The 22,294-nt window shown below is 45.9% G+C and overlaps 1 protein-coding gene across 2 annotated transcripts in view; it reads right to left on the reverse strand.

Annotated features, from left to right (window-relative positions):
- Positions 1 to 1,612: 1,612 nt before the first annotated feature.
- Positions 1,613 to 22,294, reverse strand: part of PDE3A (phosphodiesterase 3A) — a 285,566-nt gene continuing 264,884 nt past the window's right edge. For both annotated transcript variants that reach the window (XM_081209862.1, XM_081209861.1), the window contains 3 exons: positions 21,033 to 21,188; positions 16,438 to 16,678; positions 1,613 to 10,692 (listed from right to left, as the gene is read on the reverse strand). In XM_081209862.1, coding sequence (XP_081065988.1) covers positions 10,484 to 10,692; positions 16,438 to 16,678; positions 21,033 to 21,188 — 606 coding nt within the window. In that variant the 3' untranslated portion in view covers positions 1,613 to 10,483. The remainder of the gene's footprint in view (positions 10,693 to 16,437; positions 16,679 to 21,032; positions 21,189 to 22,294) is intronic.

Consider the following 22,294-nt stretch of genomic DNA (forward strand, 5'->3'; position numbering starts at 1 on the left):
TTTTTTTTTAATGCTTATGGGTGTGAGGAATTCAAATCCGCTATTATTTTCATGACTGGACAATATTTAGCTTGGTAAGTCTACGTCTGATGAAGAAGCACATAATCTGCTTTTGGAAAACCAAACAATTATGATTTTCCCTTCTGAAAATGTCAGGCGATGCTAAATAAAAGCAACAATAAAAATAATATCAATATGGAATATAACTGCAAGTACTGGGTAATCATTTCTAATGATGTCTATGAAATTTTACACACGTTTTACTTACCAAGCAAAACTAAATTAATTTAACCAAAATGCGTGTTTTTTTAATTCACGAATCATCATGCCGCAACTCTTCGGCACCTCTCATTTTGGGAATTTGAAAGCTGAAAAATTCAACACACCCTAATTATTGCGGGGTGGGGGAGAGAGAGATTTGAAGAGGAAGGAACAGAGAGATGAGGGAAAGGCTGTTGAGATAATAGTGGGGGTGGGATGTGGAACGCGGTCCTTTTATCCGAGGAGCAAGAAGGGGATGGAGGGGCTGAGCCACAAAATGGAGAACATAGAAGAATGAATATACAAGATGGAATTTGGTCAACTGCCTTCCACTTAATCTGGGACGTGACATGTTCCTATGGTGCAGAATGAACTTGCTTTGTGCTGAGTTCAAGTCATGCACAGTCTTGCCAGGGATTCTTTAGCTGTGATTCCTGCACTGAAGGATCCCCTAACCCCTGACATAAGGATCAAAATTAGGCAGTGTCATCGAAGTGCTATACAAATGCTGTATTGTCACCATTATCCTAGCGGCATTTGTAGCCTTTATTTTTTTCCCCCTGCAGAAAGTAGTGTTAGGATATTTCCGTTCCACCTTAAAAGGGAGCAGGATGTTTGTGTCACAGCCTGCATATTTCCTGTTCACAGGATGTTTATGTTTGCTATTGCTTTCGTTTTTTCTCTCTCTGCTGGAGACACTGTCGCAGGCAGTCATGTCTTTCTTTGTTCTGACCAACGCTGAATAAAGCTTGTAAATAATGCTCTCCTGAGTGCAACTTCTGCTGTGACTATCTGCTGATAGAGTGTGCATGAGCTCTAGATTGTGGCAAGATAACTTCTAGAAACTCATGTCACTAATCGATGATACTGTGTGCCTACCAGAGATCGATGGGGCCATGATGGACTTTATCTCCCTGGCAGTATCCCAACAAGTAGCATCAGAGAAAATTGTAGAAATAATAACACATTGAGTCTAATTGGAAGCCAAATGTTTTTGTTTTGTTTTTCCTTTTTTCCCTTCCCCTCATCCCCCCCTCTTCTTCCTCTTCTTTTTTCTGTTTTGTGCCTCCTTTCTTGGTCTTTCTCTTTCTGATATGTTAAGAAAGAGATAAAGGGATAAGACTGTAATATAACAACTTCAGTAAGTTAAAAGGGGTGTGTAATTTTTCTATTACTATTTATATATTGTTAAAATTGGTTAATTGTAATGAATTGATGTAGCGACTGATGTGGTTTTTCCCCTTGTTATTGTTGAATTCTAAATAAAGTATTATTCTTTAAGCAAAAAGAAAAAAAGAAAGTAGCATCAAACAACCAGCCTTCAAAGGAAAGAAAGAACAGCAAACCAATATGATACCACAGAATTATATTTGTTTTTCTTCACATTGCAACATCCACATTGTTCATTTTTTTGTGTGACAAGTTTTATCTCTAATAATTCTGAATACATATTTACTATTATACATTTATACCAAGAGGCACTTCCAGTAATTCTGGCAAAAAAGAGGAGCATCATTATAGTGTCTAACTTACAAAAAACAGTAAAAATAAATAATGTTTATCTAAAAGATTTCTCTCTTTGTTTTTTCTTTTTTTTTGTTTAAATCCCTGTACAGAATCTATTTTGTACAAAACATTTATCAGCCATTAACTAAAAATCACTTAACAAATACTTGTGAAGGGAATATACTAAGTATTGCTACATGTCTTAAGTGCAAGGATATCAGTGAAGGGTAAAAAAAAAAGATTTCCGCCGGTCCGTGAAAGAGCATCATCTTTTAAAAAAGAAGAAGAAAAGAAAATCACACACACTCACACACACAAAATACAAGGCCTTGTTCTTGAAGTGTTCAAAATGAAAAGAGGAGGCTTGGTTATTACAACAATATTGACAATATATAAATATAAATTAATGAATGTAGTACTTAGTGAAAAGAACACCGTGTTTAAAATGGACCAATACTGATGGCAAGTCCCCGCCCCCCACCTTCCTACTTTGGTTGGCAGTTCCCTTTGGGCACGAGTCAGCCAAAAGTGAGGCACTTAGTCCCAATTTCAAGGAGAAATCTGCAGCCCAGTCCCACTCACTGACCTCAACAGGACTGGCTCCTGGGTTCATCTGCATAGAATTGCAGCCTCAAGGAGGAACATTGTGTTTCTGAAGCCGCTAGCTCCCCACTCCCCACCCCCAGTTCTCCTTTTTCAGCAACTTCAGGGATTGGGAAACAATTTTCAGCCTAACGGCCGCACCCCCCTTCTGGGGAAAGGGAGAAATCGCATGCCGGCAGTGGGCGGAGCCAGAGAGAAGAGTGGGAGGAGCAGCGAATGCAAATTTTACCGTTGTGCAGGTATGGAAGAGGCACGGTCTGAGGTCAAGGAGACATTCCCACTTGGCAGGAACTCTCAAGGGGGGGGATCAGGACCAGAGAGGAGCATGGCTTGGGGTGCTGGACAGAGAGGGCTGAATTGACACATCTGGCACCTTTGCTACCCCTGAGCTTCATTCTCATGCTCCAAGACCTTATGAAATAATAGTTTCTGAGAGAAATAGCAACCAGGCTTTGATGGCATGCAGGAGAGGCAGAGTGTGAGGCTCAACACTACCTTTAATATCAAGCACTGGAAGTGCTGGACTCTGGTTGGCTCATGCCCTTATGTTTTCGTAGTTTTCTTCTTTTTTAAAAAAGAAGTGGATAGCTTAAGATATTGCTTTAGAGGAAAACCTGCAAGATTTTAGCGCCCGTAAACTCTGCAAAAGGACTCTTCTAAAAAAGAAGGGTGCAAACCTATTTAATGGAACATTGAGAATGCATTCTTTAACATGTAATAAACAAGGACTGTCACGGTCTGCCGAAAGCTCAGCTTGATTAGAAAACATAGCCTGTGTCATCCACAGACACCGCTCAGAGGAGGCGCTCCACACCTTGAGTGTTGGGAAGCAAAATGATTCGCTGGGGAGGCAAATGGGCATGCAATGTTTTTACAGGGAGTGCACACCCATTTGTTCCAATGTGAATTTTGCACTAACAAAGGAATCGGTTTCAAGTCTTGTGACAGGCAAGTACATAATCATCTTTCAAAGGGTTGCCTAGGGCACCATTTTTAACCGTGGAGGATTCAAAGCTGGACGTAGCTGCAGAACGTTATTTCAAACGTGAGGATGTGCGATTATGCAAACGTCGTGAGGCTATGTGCTTGCATCTGGGAAACAAACGGTTAAGCATCACCTGGTGTGGATGCTGTGCACCAGAACGAGCGCAAGCAAATCGGCGGGGATCACGCATCTGAAAAGGCATGCCTGGGACAAAATGGTGTGGGCCAGGAATTGGCAACTGAGGAGCCTGTGGGCCAAAGCTGACCCTCTGAGTAGCAGCATCTGGGTCTTCCAGTTGCCAGACAGAGACAAGAGGCCTAGCAGATCCCTTCTGTCGGTAGGCTGGAACCTTGGCCTTCCACACACCACCACCTCTCTTAATAGGCCTCTCCAGTAAAATAGGATCAGGCAGTATCAGGAATAATAACATTTGAGCCACTGGGACTGGTTAACCAGAGGTTCAGATAATGCAAATGCTTGAGATTTGAGTTGAAATACAAAGGCCACAACTCTTCTATCGCTCACATTCAGATGCTCTAATCCAATTATAACCTGATTGAAGGCTGGAGCTCCAAGGTGTGTATGGAGCTCACCTACCTGCAAGGGCTTTTCTATTTGTTTCAATTTACTTTTCAAGACATTTTACTGTTTGAGGTGAAGGTCAAGATGGCGCCCTGCTCTCCATTCCACTTTCAGAAGCTGACTGGGCTGGCAGACGAATCTTGCTTCGATGCTGGCCAGAGGAGAGTGTTCTCCACCATACCCGAGGCACTAGAGTAGATTCGTGGAGAGGGTCCAGAACAGGCCGTGTGGCCTGTCCTCCTCAGAGGGGAGCAGTTTGGGGAGGCTTACGAGGAACAGCCAGAATGCACCTGCCTGCTCACTCTACCAAATGAAAGAGCAGGCTCTGCTGTTCATAACTTCCATCAACATGCATGATGGTATGAAACCACCATTAGCACTTCCTGTAGCAACAGTTTCATTGCCTGGATGGAACAGTTCCTTCCATCTCAGTCCAAATTTTCCTCTAACAATGTCCACTGCATCTTTAGCGACATAAACAAACAAAGCATGCTGAATTTTTTGACTGCCCCGAAGGGCTTATTTCCTAATTTGTAACTAAGCCGGGCCCAAATTCAGTGCATAATTCAGTACAGATTTGGAACTTGGCCGAGAGTTTCAAAAGCAGACAAAAGAGTTTGAGTGAGGTGGAAATGATTTTGACACCCATTCCCCGCCTTGAAATTACATGATCTCTTCTCGTGTTGCCCGTTCAACCATCTGAGTTCAAAATCCCATCAGCTCCACGGCTAATTATGCTGGAATCGTGCTTGACAGCTGGGCGACACCCAAATTTTCAAGAAACTAGAAAACGGCATGGCTCTTTGTTGTCCAGTTCCTAGCGACACCATATATGAAATCTCTCCCACTGAGCATTGTCATTGAAGGGCAAAACTGAGTTGGCGTTTGATAAAGCCACTTATATTCCTTTCAGCCAAACAAAACCGAAACAAAAAATCCCGTAAGTGTGTCATAACAATATTTTCCAAAGGATTAGTCCTTATCCTGAAATGGATACTTTAAGAGCAATCCGCCACACCAAGGAACAAAAAATTCTGGGCTGTGTGGGAGCTGCAACCATGCCATGTCATTTTATGTGTGGTGTAGCAGTTAAGGGATTGGGACTAAGGCTTGGGAGAACAGGGTTCAAATCCCCACTCCGCCGCTGTGATATAAATTTAGGGGAGGATGGGGCTATCAATGGCTACTACTAGTTGGTCTCTGCACCTGATCCTATATTATATAACTAGTGTCTATTTTTGCCTTCATCACTATTGCGTTCTTCTCATCAGTTTGGGTTAAAAAATGCTCTTCATTCCTGATCCTCATCACTCAGAAACACTTTAGGCTTATAAGGAGGTTAGGCTTGTCAAGTTAAGTTAGAAACGGTCACACCAACGCTACAGAAATCAACAGCACATTGGAAACAAAAGCATATCTAGTTCTAATGACCACCACTGGCAACAGATAATCTCTGGATTTTACCCTGCTTCCAAAGTTACTCCCTCCTTTCAAATATTCTCTTTCTTGCTCACCTAAGGATTCCCAGGAGCTTTCCAGCAGAGCTAGTTTTTAGGAGCAGGCAGGGGCCTGGAGTTAGGAATGTCTCTCCATTAAAACAATTACTGTGAAGCTACAGACAGCTCTGAGCTGTGATTTCAGGGTTGCGAGCGATGCAAACTGTTGACCTGTGCATTTATTGCAAAAGAAATCATGCTGATGAAGAAAGGCCCAGCGAGTCTACCAAAATACATTCAAGGGGTTCCGGACACCATGAGAAATGTGTTTGGGCATGATACGCAGAAAGGTTATGCAAAACGCACAGCTCTCCCCACAAAAAATGCACACACCCTGGAACTGGAATTTTGGTTAATTTTTTGGAGATATGAGTTTGGACTGCAGTCACTGATTGTGCTTCAGAGAAAACTGTGAAGAAGAATATTCCTTTGACCACAAGCATTGCGTTTAACCCATGCTTGGTGAGGTTAAGAATTTATTTATTTTTGTAAAATATCAGCAGCTCAGAGCAACCCTTGCATTTTAGTACAGAATGGTAACCCTCCCCAACTCTCTTCCACCAACCCAGAGGGCTGTGTAGGTAACACTCTGTGCATGAAGGGACTTTGGAGTTCCCCTCCAAAGGAGCCTCATGGGTTTCCCAGAAATCTGGTCCTCAAATTACAGATAGGGTGGTGGGAGGGTGCTTTGCACAAACCTTTGGGTGCATAAGCCAGAGACTTCCTGGCGATTTTGAGTTGTATTAAAGGAACTAGAGGAGGCCGGAAAAGTCGGGATAATATGAGAATGCAAGCACTCCTGAAAAGGAAGAGGGGCTTCATTGAATGCAGGAATTGTGGGAACAAGAAGACAGGAAGCAGGCAGCGAAACAACCTCTCCAACAACGGCGCCAAGCTAGATGAAAATACAGCCAGATTCAACCTGAGGGGCGAAGAGGCCATAAACAAAGACAAGGATGAGCACCTTGAAGGGCGAAGAGGCCATAACAGGGACAAGGATAAGCACTGAGAAAAATCACAGAAAGGGCTGATCCTGTGATCATGAAATCACACTGGCATATAAATCACAGGCCTGGGATTCTTAAGTTTTGAAATAAGGGTCATTTCACACATCGACAAATCCAGACATTAAGGGCACACTCAGTAGGAAGTCACCATTGGGGCCAGCCTTACTATGAGGTAAAGTGAGGCAGTGGGAGGGGGGGAGAGATGAGGAGTGGTGGCAAGCTATTGGAGAACAAAGCTGTACCTGCTAAATTATCCAGCTGATCTGAGTTTTGGTGGAGGAGGCCACAAGGTGGTGCCTAAGAAAGATCAAACTACTAGCTGAGTTGGATTCTGTCTATGGAATCGAGGGAGGGCACCATCTTGCCATTTGCCTCAGGAAGTGAGATGTCTTGTGCCAAACCCGACTGCTCTAATCCCACTTCTTTGACAAGTGCATTTATACAACACGTGTGTTTGACATCTATCTTTTACATTTCAGGACAACCGTGGGAGGAAAAATGTGTGTGTGTGTGTGTGTGTGTGTGTGTGTGTGTGTGTAAAGAGACGGTCATTCCTGTGATTCACCTCAATCTCTATTTTTTGGTCTACTCTTGCCACTTACAGGGCATTACTAAGCCCACATCTGCATCCATTCACTTAAAGCACTGTTATACTACGATACTTTATTAAACAGCAATGGTTTCCTTCAAACATTCCTGGGAACTGAAGTATGTTGTGGGTGCTGGGAGTTGTTAGGAGGTCCATATTCCCCTTCACAGAGCTACAATTCCCCAAGTGGTTCAACAATCAATTCCTCTTCTCCAGCAACTGTAGCTCTGTGAGGGGGAACTGGTTTCCCCTAACAACTCTCAGCACCCTTAACAAACTACAGTTCCCAGGATTCCATGGGCAAAGCTGTGACAGTTAAAGCAACATAACCATGCTATAAATTGGGTGAGGATGTGGCCTGAAACAGTGTGAGAGACAACAGCCCCCTAATCAAGTTCCCTCTCCTTTGCCTTTGACTTTTTCCCTAGCACAAAGAAGTCAAGGACACTGAACGACTAGACTCCAGATGCTGAAGATGTGTTTCCCTGGAAAATGTTTAACTTGCACATGGTAGCTGATGCTAGTAATCCTGAAGGTGTGGTACCTGGAGGCCACTGAGAAGCGAGATTGGGAAAAGAAGGCAGGTAAATAACCACCATAGAAGCATCATGCACAAGACCTAAGGTACTGGGTCTCAGGATTGGCACACTAACTTTGGCACAATTTCTGAGCACACTTTTAAGTTATGCAAGCAGATCCGTCTCCACATATAGTGCTACTGGAACTCAAGTTGGGCAGTGATCAATGGCTAGACTCCTGATACTGAAACTCAGTTATCCTTGGTAAAACCTGCCTCTGGGGATTGATGCTGAAGTCTCACTACCAATTATGCAAGATCTTATTTGTCGAACGAGCAAATGGCTACATTTTATTTTTTAAAAATAGCTTTTTTTCTTTTTTTTCTTAAATTATCTTTACAAAAATGCCCCACCCTTCTTCCCCCTTATTATCTACAAGACCCAAAAGGCATTTCCATATTTACATATAGATAAGCAAATCATGGACAAGGAGATTAAAAATAATAATCAGTTAAGCGACCAAAAAAACAACAACATATTGCTGAAGACCTGATCTTCTGTTTGCTTTTCAAAACAGCAAAACCGAATTCCAAAGTAAAAATAAATAAATCCTTCTGTTGGATCAAGGAGGATCTAAGCAAGCTATTAATTGCCAATTAATTCCTTGCTGCGGAATGACATGCTTTGACCTCACTTCCAGTGGCTGCTCTCTCACACACAAAGAGTAGGTCTCTGTGCTCTTCAGTTTAAGCACTGCAAAGGTCCTTTGACTTCAGAGATCCTGGATGGTTCCACATCTCTCATCCTGCTGCTTTTAAAGACTGAGAGTGAAACCTCCTTTTAAAAATAAAACCCCACATGACCAACATTAGGGGCCGTGAGTAGAATGAGAACAGAAAAAATAAACACTGACAATGTGCATTCGGCCCCTAAGTTCATATCATTTTCTACACCGGGTGTGAGGAACTGTCAGTCCTCCAGCTGTTTCTGAACAACTTCCATCAGCCCCAGCAAGCGTTGTCATTGGGAGGTATGGGTCCGAAACATCTGGAGGGCCAAAGCTTCTCCACACCTGTTCTGCACCCACCCACCCAGTCACAACGCCTCCTTAAAGGTATTTTGAGGGGGACTTGAAACTAAATACATGCATTTGCCAGATGATTGTAGCCCTGCAAGCATACCTATATAGGAAAAGTTAAATTATAACTTATTCTACATATGATTTTTTCCAGCGGACGTCAAAGGCTACATGGGAAACAACCTTCACTGAAAAGGAACAGCACAGTTAATTCCTGTCCTGAAAGAGGAGCAGAAAGATTACCCCATCCTCAAAAGTCCCCCCAACTTCTGCACAGAAGCTTTTCACAGGCGCTTCTGCCAAGAGTTAAACCCGTCAGTAGTTTCCCAAACTGTGTTTCGGGGGAACTCTGGGGCTCTTTGGAAATCTGCCATGGCTTTTTCAAGGAAGGGGACTTATGTCCCTCCAGATGTTGAAAGATTACAATGCCCATCATCCTTGACCACTGGTTACTCTGGCTGGCGCTGATGGCAACTGGAGTCCAAGAACATCTGGAAGGCCACAGGTTCCCCACCACTGCTTTTATGGGAATATCCATAATGGAAGAATAACTCTCCCCAAAATATAGCTTGCTTCTCACTACTAGCGATATACACATGATTTGCAGCAAACTATCCAATGCTGAACGCATTCCCCAAAAACAGACAATCTGAAAGCCACTGTTGCCGAGGACCAAGTTTGATGACCCTCCCTGCAAATTCCAGTATGAACTGAAAATATCACAATAAGCCGTGACCAAGCATCTTCGGTCGTTACTTGACATTAAACGGAGAATCAGCCAATATGCCTCTTTTTTCATAAGCACACAAGACATCTGGAATCATATGATTATTATCAAAGGAGGCATTGAAGAGGGCCATGCAAATCTCTCTCCCCAGCGCTTTCTGACTCAAGAGACTGGGAATACCTTTGGACATGACGGATGAGCGCCAGTGGTTGGATGTGCCTTCCCTTCTGCAGACGACTGGTGTCGGTCATTTGCAACTTGTACAAAGCGCACGTGTGATCCAGTGTAAACTTGTACAGTCTGCAGGTGTGAATACAGCTAGTGTTAACTTGCCAATGGATGCCCCTTTTAGGAAACGAGCTACCAGCCAGCTGCAGAAAAGATTGCTCCAGCCATTGGCTGCCCTTGCTTTGCAGAGCCCAAAGCTGCCCCTGGGTTATGCCTGCCTGAATTATTCTGAGTTGTGCGGAAGAAGAAGAAAGACAGAGTGCTTCTAACACAGGCTCCCCGAGGCTGAGAAAGATAAGGAGGTCACATTTGCAGACAAAATTTACACCCCATGCAGGAGCCATTTTCTTGACATTCTGGGGTCGGAACCTTATGTGCTGAGATAACATACTCTAGTGTCACAGCCAGCCTCAAATGCAACATCACATCCATTTGTTCAGGGATGCTATGCGTACCACCCCACATGTATATCTATACTGGCACAACAGAACCAATATTTCATGGATAAGATCACTGACGCCATATCATGGAGACAGAAGAACAAAGGCAACCGCCACTCCCTTCACTGCGAGCAGAAATTTCTCCTCCTTCTTTTCTCTTTCATTATCACAGTTACCATAATATGCCATCATTAAAAAAACGAAAACAAAACAAAACAAAATGAAGCTGATAAACCCAAGCTAATATTCCCATCCCATACGAAAGTCTGTAAAAGTTGGTGTTGCAGTGTGAAAGCTTCTTTGAGGGGAGGAGTTTAAAGGTAAAGAGAAACAACTTAAACAGCTGTAGGTGCATTATCCCGTATTTCTACAGTGTTGTGTCTAAGTGTTGTGCTGGCTTGTAAAAAGGAACAGGTGCGCAAGTCATCCTTGTCTCAAAATACTGCTCAACATCCTATCCTTGTCATTGGTTTGTCTCGGTCGCTTTGCTTTCCTCTTCCCCTCTGGGCTTCCCTTTTTCTTCCTCCTCCTCTTTTATAGCCTCAATCTCTTCGGAGGGTTGCTTTTCTGCCCCGGCTTTCCGTTCCTCCTCCGCAACGACTTTCTTCCACATCTGATGGTTCTCAAGTAGGTGCTGAGTGATTTGGCAGTAGATTTTCCTCCTCTTCTTCCCTGCAAAACATCACAGGGGAAAATGATGCCTTAAGCTGCAACCGTGCGCAGAGTATGAATAGAAAGGGAAGGTTCAGTGGTAGATGGGATCTGTTTGCACGCAGGGTGCTCCAGGCTCAATCCCAAACACCTCCATTCGGGGCTGGGAAAAATTCGTTGTCTGAAACCCTGGGGAGTTGCTGCCAATCAGTGTAAATCAGTAGTTTTCAACTTTTTAAGACTCGGGACCCACCTTTAACCCAAACAAGCATTTCTTAATTTCTTACTATATAATATTTATGCAAGGTTTGAACGTGCATCACGCTACAGTTCACGTGGCTGGCAGCAGGGGGCCACATGAACTGCAGTGCGACAACAATGGGCAGAATGGGCGAATGAAGCAGGCAGGCTGGTGGCGCAAGTGAACAGACACACAAAGCAAGCAAGTGGGCAGAAGGGCCTTACCACGTTACCACCACCTGCCTGCCCACTCACTCACACGCACAGCAGAGGGAGGGAAGCCCAGAGTTTAAGCAAGCAGGCGGCCCAGCTGAGTGAGCCAATGGGCAGATAGTTCAGTGGACTGAGCAAGCAGCCAGCCAGCCAGGAGGCCAATCCAGGCAGGACTTCATGGCTGCCATCGTTGTTGCTGCAGTGTCGGTGAGCAACATGGGCCGGGGTGCAGGGAGCCTCTAGTGTTGACATTTATTTGCACGTTGGCGGAGCTGCTCCTCTGACCCACCAGCTGAAAGTCAAGGTTGCAGAGACCAGGTATGGTCTTCCTAATGTTGCTGAATGACAAGGTCCATCACTCCTCTACTTTGGTCTGGTGCTGACAATGGTAAGTTAGATAGACCTAAAGTAGAAAGCCTATGTTCCTATGCTCACAGATGGGGATTTAATATTGCAAATGGATTAAGCTATCTCAAATGGGTCACTGTCACCAGGTTGTTTCATTACAGGATTTTCTGCAGATTAAATTTAGGGTAGGGGTAGAGAATATAGCTTAGCTATATGCCATTGTGTGGACCCTGCAAAAAAATCTGAATAAATCAAGAGCACCCCTCCCACAATGGACACCTCTCTGGAAGCACATTAGGGCTTCATTCTGGGTATACACAGACCTTAAAGGTAAAGGGACCCCTGACAGTTAAGTCCAGCTGTGAACGACTCTGGGGTTGCAGCGCTCATCTCGCTTTACAGGCCGAGGGAGCCAGTGTTTGTCCGCTTCCGCAGACAGTTTTTCTGGGTCATGTGGCCAGCATGACTAAGCCGCTTCTGGCGAAACCAGAGCAGTGCACGGAAATGCCGTTTACCTTCCCGCCGGAGCGGTACCTATTTATCTACTTGCACTGTGTGCTTTCGAACTGCTAGGTTGGCAGAAGCTGGGATCAAACAACAGGAGCTCATCCCGTTGCGGGGCCTCGAACTGCTGACCTTCCGATTGGCAAGTCCAAGCGGCAGTGTGGTTTAAACCACAGCACCACCTGCGTCCCATACACAGACCTTATCTGCACCATAAATTTAAAGCATGGTTACATTACTTTAAAAATCAACCTGTCCACAGCCCCAACCCTCCCAGTAAGCAACAGTGATCCACCTGCTGGGAAGCTATTGGTGTGGCTTCACTTCCTCATTCTCTGTGTCCCCCCCTTTTATTTACAATTGAGGTCACACTTGCAGCATACATTTAAAGCCCTATTGTGCCACATGGAGAATCCTGGGAACTGCAGTTTGCAAAAGGTGCTGACCCACCATGCTACAATTCCCAGCACCGTTAACAAACTACAGTTCTCAGGGTTGTCCATGATTATTCCAGTGGCAAGACAGTACTTTAAGCACATGGTGTGGCTGTGACCTGAACAAATTTACAAAAATGTGCACATCATAGTACCCCACCATAGGTACTAAAGTAGCCTTCTCCAAGCTAAGTTGGGACTACAATTCCCATGATGGGAGATACAGTCCAAAACATCTGCAGGGGCCTAGGCTAGCTGAGGCTGTATTGAAGGCACTTAGACATAGATTAAGATTTAATTATCAAACACTACTGCTCATTTCCCCACACTGTGGAACTCCCTGCCTATTGACAATTCACTGTTTCTGTCTGGCACCTGATGAAAACTGTTTTGTTTAGGCAAGCCTATAGACACATAGAATGCTGACACATGTTTTAATCTGGTTTTCATCTTATTGGTTTTTTTGTATCTGTTTTTGAATGTTTTAAATAGCTGTTTTACACTGGTTTTGTTTATTAACTTATTTTACTGTTCCATTCTTTTTACAAACCACTCTAAGGTTTTATTATAGTCAAGCGGCATATAACTTTTATGAAATGAATAAATAAATGCTATAAGAAAACATATTAAGACTTTTAATATTTTCGTTTTCGTATTACAATTTTCCCTAACCTCTGACCAATATTTTCGTTTTCGTATTACAATTTTCCCTAACCTCTGACCAATTAAAACCAGCCACCGCTGATTTATCAACTAAAAAGTTCAGTTGACTGATCTGTACCACTTGAGCAAATGAACCATGCGCTGTACGAATAATAATCCCACATGCTTTTGTGGAGGTTTCCCGAGACAACTGTGTGCTGAAACCTTCTCACGCCACAGAGGCAAACGTACCCACTCTGGGCTCCAGAACCACTGAGCTGAAGTGGCAAGAGTTCTCAAGCTAAGAATCTTAGCAAAACAAACACTTAAAAGTTGCTCCTTTGCAAACTCCCCCATCACCTATCCTTAGCAGCAGCAGCTACAAACTTCAGCGATATGAACCTCTTGAAGGTTTTAATGAAGAGCCGGTGGGGATGGAAAAAAAAAAAAAAATGACGTAGAGGAATGTTTTGTCGCAAAGAAATGTGTGCATAGATTAGCGTTTCCAGGTGGCCTTAAGTGTGTGTCAGGAGCCAAACCGTTGAGTCCTTCAAGCTTTTCAACGGCAAACAAAGAGCTTTTCACTGTGGCACAGCCCAAATCCAGTTCAATCCTTCATTAGAAAGCTTTCACTCCCCTGTAGGAAACCTGAAGGTTTAATCAGGAGAAAACTCTATTCCGCACAGCGCTCCGTGTTAGAACATTCTATCCCTGGTTTCCCGGGAGACAACACTCCCCCTCGCCACCCTCCCGAGTCTTGCAGCGCTCCGCAGAGGTCATTAGAGCATTTATCACCACCTGAGATTCTGCTCGGAACCACTGCAAACCTAATCAGACTAACTGCTGCAACTGCACTCATTTGCTTTTAGGTCAGGGGGTTGCACTGGGAATGCAAGAACTTAGAGAGGGGTCTTGGGGTCTGAACAGGAGGCAACAGACCCGAAGTGAGATCTTGGGGTCAAAACAGAAGTAGCTCGAGGAAGGTGCTGACCCAGTGTGGAAAAGGCACGCTCCATGCTAGGGGTCGTTAGGAGAGGAATTGAAAATGAAACAGCCAGTCTGCACCGTGCTGCTATGCAGGTGTGGCTGCGTTTGGAGTACTGTGTACAGTTATGGCGGCCTCACCTCAAAAAGGATATTGTAGAGAGTTTGAAAAGGTTCAGAGAAGGGCCATCAAGATGGGCCTTTCAAGGGAATGGAGGAACTCTCCCATGAAGACACATTGAGGTGTCTGGGGCTTAGAGCAGTGGTACCCAGCTAAGAACTGTGGATCCCGTTTTTCAAAAGCTAAGCCATGGACCCCCTACTTTTGGAAATGTTGATGTCTCAGCTCAAAACCAGGATGCGCATCTTCTGGGTGGTCTCCTGTGCAAGTCATGTGACCTGTGAGAGAGCACACCCCCCCCCAAATGTGTGTTTCTAGTTGCCACAATCTTGTGTGTTTGGGGGGCAGTGTTTGAAACTTCCATTGCTCTAGTGTCAGAGTGCTGTCAGCAGCTCCCAGCTGGTTGCCCAGGAAACTATAAAGACAAGGGAAAGTTTCTTACAGTCCTTTTTTATTTCAGACATTACAGAGAGAGGCTATAGAACACAGCCTCTTGGATAATGGTGTCGTCCCGAGTGAATCTCCACCCTGTCTCTCCCACTTCCTCATTCGTCGTCGTCATCATCATCATCATCATCACCTCTTCTATGGGTGCTGCTAAGAGCCCTCTGTCTTTGAGCTCTTTGATCTCCTACTTTTAAGGCTTGCTGGATTCTGGGAGATGGAGGGTCTGGAATGCTTTCTAATGAAACTATGTCACCCTGCTCCTCTCCCATGATTTTCCAACTTTCTCCCTCATCTGCCTCTGAGCTGTGACCTCCCGCAAACCCCTGTTGTAAATCTATACTGTCTTCTTCTTCCTCCTCCCTGGAAGGGTCAGGATGGGGAGGTGGTCTCCACTAACCTCTGCCCAGCCCAACCCCCAGGCGCATTTTGCGACAGGGAATTTCATTAGCGCAAGCAGTTTCTGAGCTCTGGGCGCAGTACTGCACCTAAGATTTCAGATTAAAACTGCAGAGTGGAAGTAAAGGAGGACCTTTTTCTGCCTCCCCACTTCCAGCTACTCTCTGAAGACTGGAGAAGAGACCCTCTTAAGAATATTAGGGGGTTGGGAAGGACTAGACCATGTGAGAAATGAACATAATATTTTAGTTGCAGTTCATTCATGTATTCTTGTTGTAAGAAAGCAAGCCTAGACATTCCGTTGCTGCGCCCATAACCTAGGTTTAAGGTGCCATGTAGCTCCTAGCTTTCGTACCTCAGTTTCTAACACTGTTTGGGGCATCATGCTCTCATGCAATAGCTCAGCTATTTCCCTTCTAAAAAAAACCCACTCTTTCTGCTAGCCCATCTTGATAATTCCAGGTATCTGAAAACTAAGAATTTTGTTCTTTTTGTACCCATGAGCCATACAGTAAGAGGAATTAGTAGACCTTTTGAGTTCCACTGAGAGCTTTTGTTGGTGGCATGCCCGACTGAACTTGGAAGAAGATGGAAGAGATTCTAGGCCAACGTTTCCCATGTACTAAGGAGAAAGTGCCATCTGGCACTATGTTGTAACAAAGAGAGAGGGCTGCATTAAAGAGTCATAAGCCATGAATGTTTGCCCAAGTAATTGTCTGAGGGGTAGGCAGGGACCAGAAAATATGTCCTCCTTTGCACAGCTTATCCTTTTCGGGTTACTTTTCGGGTTTTGTATTTTTATGTTGTGGACAGTGCTGTGATCCTGGGGTGAAGGGTGGTATACAAACTTAGTAAGAATAATAGGACCTGCTCCCTGTTTTTGCTCTTGGTTTTTTGTATCTTCATTTTAGATCTTGCGATTTATGTGGAAATTGTCCAGTTTGGTTGTGTGGTTTTTTTATATATTTTATTTATTGTTGATGACTACTTTTGTTACGTTGCAGTTATATATATATACACATGGATTTTCAACTGTGGAAAGGTGGCATACAAATGTATGTATGTATGTGATTGCCCAATGCAGCAAGTGAAGGACTTCCCCAGCAGCTGTGACCTCCCTCGACTCAGGTGCTTATGTACAAGCTCATCTGGCCTCGAATGCAGGGGAAGAGGGGTCTTCAGAGCCACAGTAGGACCGCCATCCATGTGGTATGTTACTGCGGAAGAGGGTTTAAAAAAAACAAACCAAAAAACCTCTTCCTTTGTACCATTCTCCCAATTAAACTGAAGTTGCTTATTTCCCCCTAGGGCAAATATCAGCTTTGGGGATGAGTGGACTTTTAACTAGGAACACCACATGGCAGGGGAAGAGGGAAGGGTTAAAAGCCAAGGTGTTGAGTCTGCGGGAGCGAGCACACACAGAAATAACAAACTTACTTGACTCGGGGTTTTCATAGGTGTCCATGTCTGCTGCATCTTCCTCCTCCTGTTCATCAGTATCGCCCGACTCATCGTTATCTTCGACCCACTTCCCTGGCATCAGCCCTGCTGAGTCATAGGAATTGCACAGCGGTCCCACAATGTGAGAGATGAAGGATTCCTGGAGGTTTGCAAGCTGAGGGGCGGCGCGATCCATGAAAGGGCTGATGGGGAGGCCTAAGCTGGCTTCCTCGTCACCCTTAGAAAAAGGAGAGGGTCTGTTATAATGCTGTCTTGATCCCTTAGAACAGAAATGCACATTGAGTCTCCACTGCCATCCCAATCTGGGATTCTCACCAGGTGAGTCCAACAAAGTGAGGACAGAGACCTGGTGCATTTGACTCCCTCCTTAAAAACAACAACAACCACCACCACAACAACCCCCGACAGGGAGCTCTCAGTTAGAACTTGATCATGTCCTCAAGCAGTCGGTGGCAATTTAAATTTGTATTTCTTTCCCCCCCTTTTTTTCTCTTGTTGGGGGTGGGTGGGTGTAATGGATATTTGGTTGGGGATTAATTTTAGTATAATTGTTCTGTTTTTGTTTTCTGTTGTTTTATTGGTTCTGTATAGTTTGTGTTTTGTTTTAAGGGGCGGGATCAGGGCTGCCTGGGAGTGAGGCCCCAGCCAACATGATGGCTGGGACAAGTTCCACAGGGGGGGAAGCACTGGGACATCCAATCTTGGTGATCATGGGCAGGAGGCGGAGTTACGCTAAGACCAGACCATGTCATTACCGAGGAGGCAGGTTTAGTCGTTGTTTGAAGACTATCCCTGCCTCCGGGTCTGGCCTTGACCAGATGGATACTGGAATCAACAGGGGAAACCCACATAACCTGAAGGTGTTGCTGTGTAATGCCAGGTCAATGATGAATAAAACCACTGCCATCCACGACCTGATTGTGGATGGAGGATTTGACCTGGCTTGTGTGACAGAGACCTGGTTGAATGAGGCAGATGGGCCTGTCCTTGCTGCCGCTTGCCCACCAGGTTTCTCTTACGCACAGCAACCCAGGTCATGTGGGCGGGGAGGGGGGGTTGCAGTGATTTTTAGGAAGTCATTAGTTTGCATCAGGCGTCCTACTGGGAAGACCCAGTTTTCTGAGTGCATGTTCTGGAAGTTGGGCAATAGGGGCAGTACAGGATTCCTACTGGTGTACCGACCTCCCCGCTGCACCAAGGATTCCCTGTCCGAGCTGCTTCAGGTCGTGGCGGATGTTCTCCTGGAGACACCTAGTTTGGTTGTCCTAGGGGATTTTAACATCCACGCCGACACGACCTTACAAGGGGCCACTCGGGACTTCGTGGAAAGCATGGCCTCCATGGGGCTGTCCCTGAATAAGTTGGGCCCAACTCATAGTCATGGACATGCCTTAGACCTGGTATTTACCTCTAGTGACGTGGGTGATCTGACACTAAGTAAAAGTGAAACCAAAGAAGTGCCATGGTCAGATCACTTCCTGGTGCAACTGGACTTCTCCGCGACCCTTCCCCTCTGCAGGGAGGTGGGACCAATTCGGATGGTCCGCCCCCGCCACTTAATGGATCCAAATGGTTTCCAGAGAGTGGTAGGGGATGCTTTATCCCATGTTGATGGCCTTTCAGCTGATTCCCTGGTGGCCCGCTGGAATGCGGAGTTAACCAGGGCTATCGACTGTCTGGCTCCGAAGCGCCCTCTCCGATTGCATGGAGCCCGGACAGCCCCGTGGTTTTCTTCGGAGCTGAGGGCGATGAAACAATCGCTGAGACGGCTAGAGCGTCGGTGGCAGAAAACTCACTCCGAATCTGACCGGACACAGGTTAGAGCTCAACGTCGAGCCTACCAAGTGGCGATAGCGACGGCGAAGAAGACTTTCTTCACCGCCTCTATTGCATCTGCAGAAAATAGTAGCAGGAGACTCTTTCAGGTGGTCCGCAATTTAACGGAACCACCTTTACCACCGGGGCCTTGTAAAGACCCCAAGATCTCCTGCAACGATTTTGCAAAGTTTTTTGCAGATAAAATCACTCATATTCGGAAGGAGGTAGACACCACCGTGGGAGCAGGGCTGGGGCGGGAGAGTGCTGGAGCTCTGTCTGGTCAAGTTGCATGGAATCAATTTCAATCCGTTACCCCCGAGGATGTGGACAGGCTGCTTGGACGAGTGAAACCAACCACCTGTCTCCTGGATCCTTGCCCATCCTGGCTAATAAAAGCAAGCCGGGAAGGGCTGGGCGATGGGCTCTGCGGGGCGGTGAATGCTTCCCTCCGTGAGGGAGCCTTCCCAGACCCGCTGAAAGAGGCGGTCATTAAACCGCTTCTTAAAAAACCATCTTTAGACCCGGACAGTATGGCCAACTATCGCCCAGTCTCAAATCTTCCATTCTTGGGCAAGGTGATTGAGCGTGTGGTTGCTGAACAACTCCAGGCACGCCTGGAGGATGCGGACCATTTGGATCCCTTCCAATCAGGGTTCAGGCCTCATCATGGGACTGAAACTGCCTTGGTCGCACTGGTTGATGATCTCCGGCGAGCTAGGGACAAAGGTGAGAGTTGTTTCCTGGTTCTGCTGGATCTCTCAGCGGCCTTTGATACAATCGACCATAACATCCTTCTGGACCGTCTAGAGGGGTTGGGAGCTGGGGGCACTGTTATACAGTGGTTTCGCTCCTTCCTCCTGGGCCGTGTTCAGAAAGTGGTGGTGGGGGATGAGTGTTCAGACCCTTGGGCCCTCACTTGTGGGGTGCCTCAGGGTTCCGTCCTCTCCCCCATGCTTTTTAACATCTATATGAAGCCGCTGGGAGAGATCATCAGGGGGTTTGGACTGGGTGTCCATCAATATGCAGATGATACCCAGCTCTACCTTTCTTTCAAATCAGAACCAGTGAAGGCGGTGAAGGTCCTGTGTGAGTGCCTGGAGGCGGTTGGAGGATGGATGGCGGCTAATGGATTGAAGTTGAATCCTGACAAGACAGAAGTACTGTTTTGGGGGGACAGGGGGCGGGCTGGTGTGGAGGACTCCCTGGTCCTGAATAGGGTAACTGTGCCCCTGAAGGACCAGGTGCGTAGCCTGGGAGTCATTTTGGACTCACAGCTGTCCATGGAGGCGCAGGTCAATTCTGTATCCAGGGCAGCTGTCTACCAACTCCACCTGGTACGCAGGCTGAGACCCTACCTGCCCGCGGACTGTCTGGCCAGAGTGGTGCATGCTCTAGTTATCTCCCGCTTGGACTACTGCAATGCGCTCTACGTGGGGCTACCTTTGAAGGTGACTCGGAAACTACAGCTAATCCAGAATGCGGCAGCTAGACTGGTGACTGGGGGTGGCCGCCGAGACCACATAACACCGGTCTTGAAAGACCTACATTGGCTCCCAGTACGTTTCCGAGCACAATTCAAAGTGCTGGTGTTGACCTTTAAAGCCCTAAACGGCTTCGGCCCAGTATACCTGAAGGAGCGTCTCCACCCCCATCGTTCTGCCCGGACACTGAGGTCCAGCGCCGAGGGCCTTCTGGCGGTTCCCTCATTGCGAGAAGCGAAGCTACAGGGAACCAGGCAGAGGGCCTTTTCGGTGGTGGCGCCCGCCCTGTGGAATGCCCTCCCATCGGATGTCAAGGTGATGGACAACTACCTGACATTCAGAAGACATCTTAAGGCGGCCCTATTCAGGGAAGCTTTTAATGTATGATATTTTAGTGTTTTTTGGTTTCTGTGGAAGCCGCCCAGAGTGGCTGGGGAAACCCAGCCAGATGGGCGGGGTACAAATAATAAATTATTATTATTATTATTATTATTATTATTATTATTATTATTATTATTATTATTATTATTATTATTATATCTGATGCCAACAAACCGCAGAGAAAAGCAGTGTAATCCAGAGCTAAATCCAACCCTAACTCTAACCCAGTGGTTCTCAAATTTTTTTCTCTGGGCCACACTTATGGAATAAAAAAGTTGCTCATGCAACACCATTTTAAAAAATAGATAAATACATTGGAAAACAAAAAGAAACAACTCCCAGCTGGGCTTGATTTATAACACAAAACACAACTAATTTATAATACGATCACAGGATGTCATAAGAACACAAACCATTCCCAAAATATAATTATAAGCGAGCCTCTTCCATATGTACCTTAAGTATGTCTACAAACTCAAAGAGAGGTGTGAGCTTGCTTTTGCCAGGTAATCTCGTTTATATTAGGTCTAATTTGAGACAAACCAACTCCCATCTCCTCATCAGCACAAAGAAGGCTTTCTCTTTTCTGATTTTTCGTATTTGTCAGAGTTGAATATTCCTGTTCACAGCCATAATTTGTGGAGAACTGTAGAAGAATAGCCAATGCTCTTGAAGAGAGGCATGCATACATATAGTTTTTGGCTATACACCCACAATGCACTGAAATCTTCAAATATTTGATTGTCCCTGAATCTTCCCACCATGCTTGCCACCCTCTCCTGCCACACCAGGGTGATGTGCCACAACCTTAGAGAGCCACTGCCCTAACCCCATCCCCTAGAGGTTTGTGTGTCCCCTTGCTCCTTCCAGCAACAACTTAAGGCTAGTTACCTGTTCGTAAAATTCGTTGACAATGCCCTCCGTCCACTGCAGATGCAATTCTTTGCATTTCGCGGGCCCGTTGATGTCCGCCAGCTTGATGCACATCTGGCAAACTAGCAAGCGGTCGTTCTCGTTCGTCCAATCAATGCCAACGTCATCATTGACCTGGCAGACAGATGGGACTAAGGTGAGCGGTGCGATACCGTCGCAGCCACGCATAATGCAAAACAGTTGGAGAACGAGGATGCGATATCAGCTGCACAGAACAGCACTGTCGGGGGTGGCGGCTGACGTATCATTTATATTTGCTTTACATAAATTATATTCCCATTACACACATATACTTAGAGAGCTTAACTTAAGCAAATCCAGCAGCATCTGTCCTCACCAGCATATTTGACTGAGGCTCTGGCTCCAATCCACCCAAGGGTTGGCAAACATTTTGTGTCAGTGGGCATATCTGGAATTTTGAGAATGTGCCAGCCATGGGTGCCTGACATAGAAGGGCTGCCACGGGGGAGTGGCAAAACACCAAAGAGCAGAAAGAGAAACAGGACTGCAAAACGGTGCAGGCGTGCCCCCTACCTACCCCAGGAAATGGGGAAATGGCATCCAAATCAGGAACTGCTGCTCTTTGGACTCTCCTCTGTTCAGAATGGAGGGGAGGGTGAATGCCCAATACTGGCATCCAGGGACATACGGGTATGTTTGAGGAGCTGGGCTCAGTTTAGGAGAGGCCAGGACTGTGAGATCAGGAAAAGAACAGGAACAGGAAACTCTTTCTCCTATACAGTTGTACCTTGGATCTCAAACGCCTTGGCTCCCGAACAAATCGGCTCCCGAATGATCAAACCCTGGAAGTGAGTGTTCCAGTTTTCGAACGATTTTCGGAAGCCAAATGTTTGGCGCGGCTTCCGAAGCTTCCGAGTGGCTGTAGGAGCTTCCTGCAGCCAATCAGAAGCCGTGCTTTGGTTTCTGAACGTTTTGGAAGTCGAGCGGACTTCTGGAACAGATTCCGTTCGACTTCCAAGGTACGACAGTATTGTGAACCGGGGGCGGGGGGGGGGGGGCGTGGTTGCTGAGACAAAAGGAGATGTGATGTGTTGTCAACTCCTGCCCATGCAGATTCGAAATCTGCCATTTTGAAGGCAGGACATGCATCCTTGGTCCCAACTAGCTGGAAATTGGGGACATTCCCTATGTGCTAGAAATGCACAGCCTTCTTTGTTGTTGCTGATTTCCAATCTGAGTTGCTGTAGCGGATCCAACAT

The sequence above is a fragment of the Podarcis bocagei genome (genome assembly GCF_964188305.1).
Source record: "Podarcis bocagei genome assembly, chromosome: 10".
Lineage (NCBI taxonomy): Eukaryota > Metazoa > Chordata > Lepidosauria > Squamata > Lacertidae > Podarcis > Podarcis bocagei.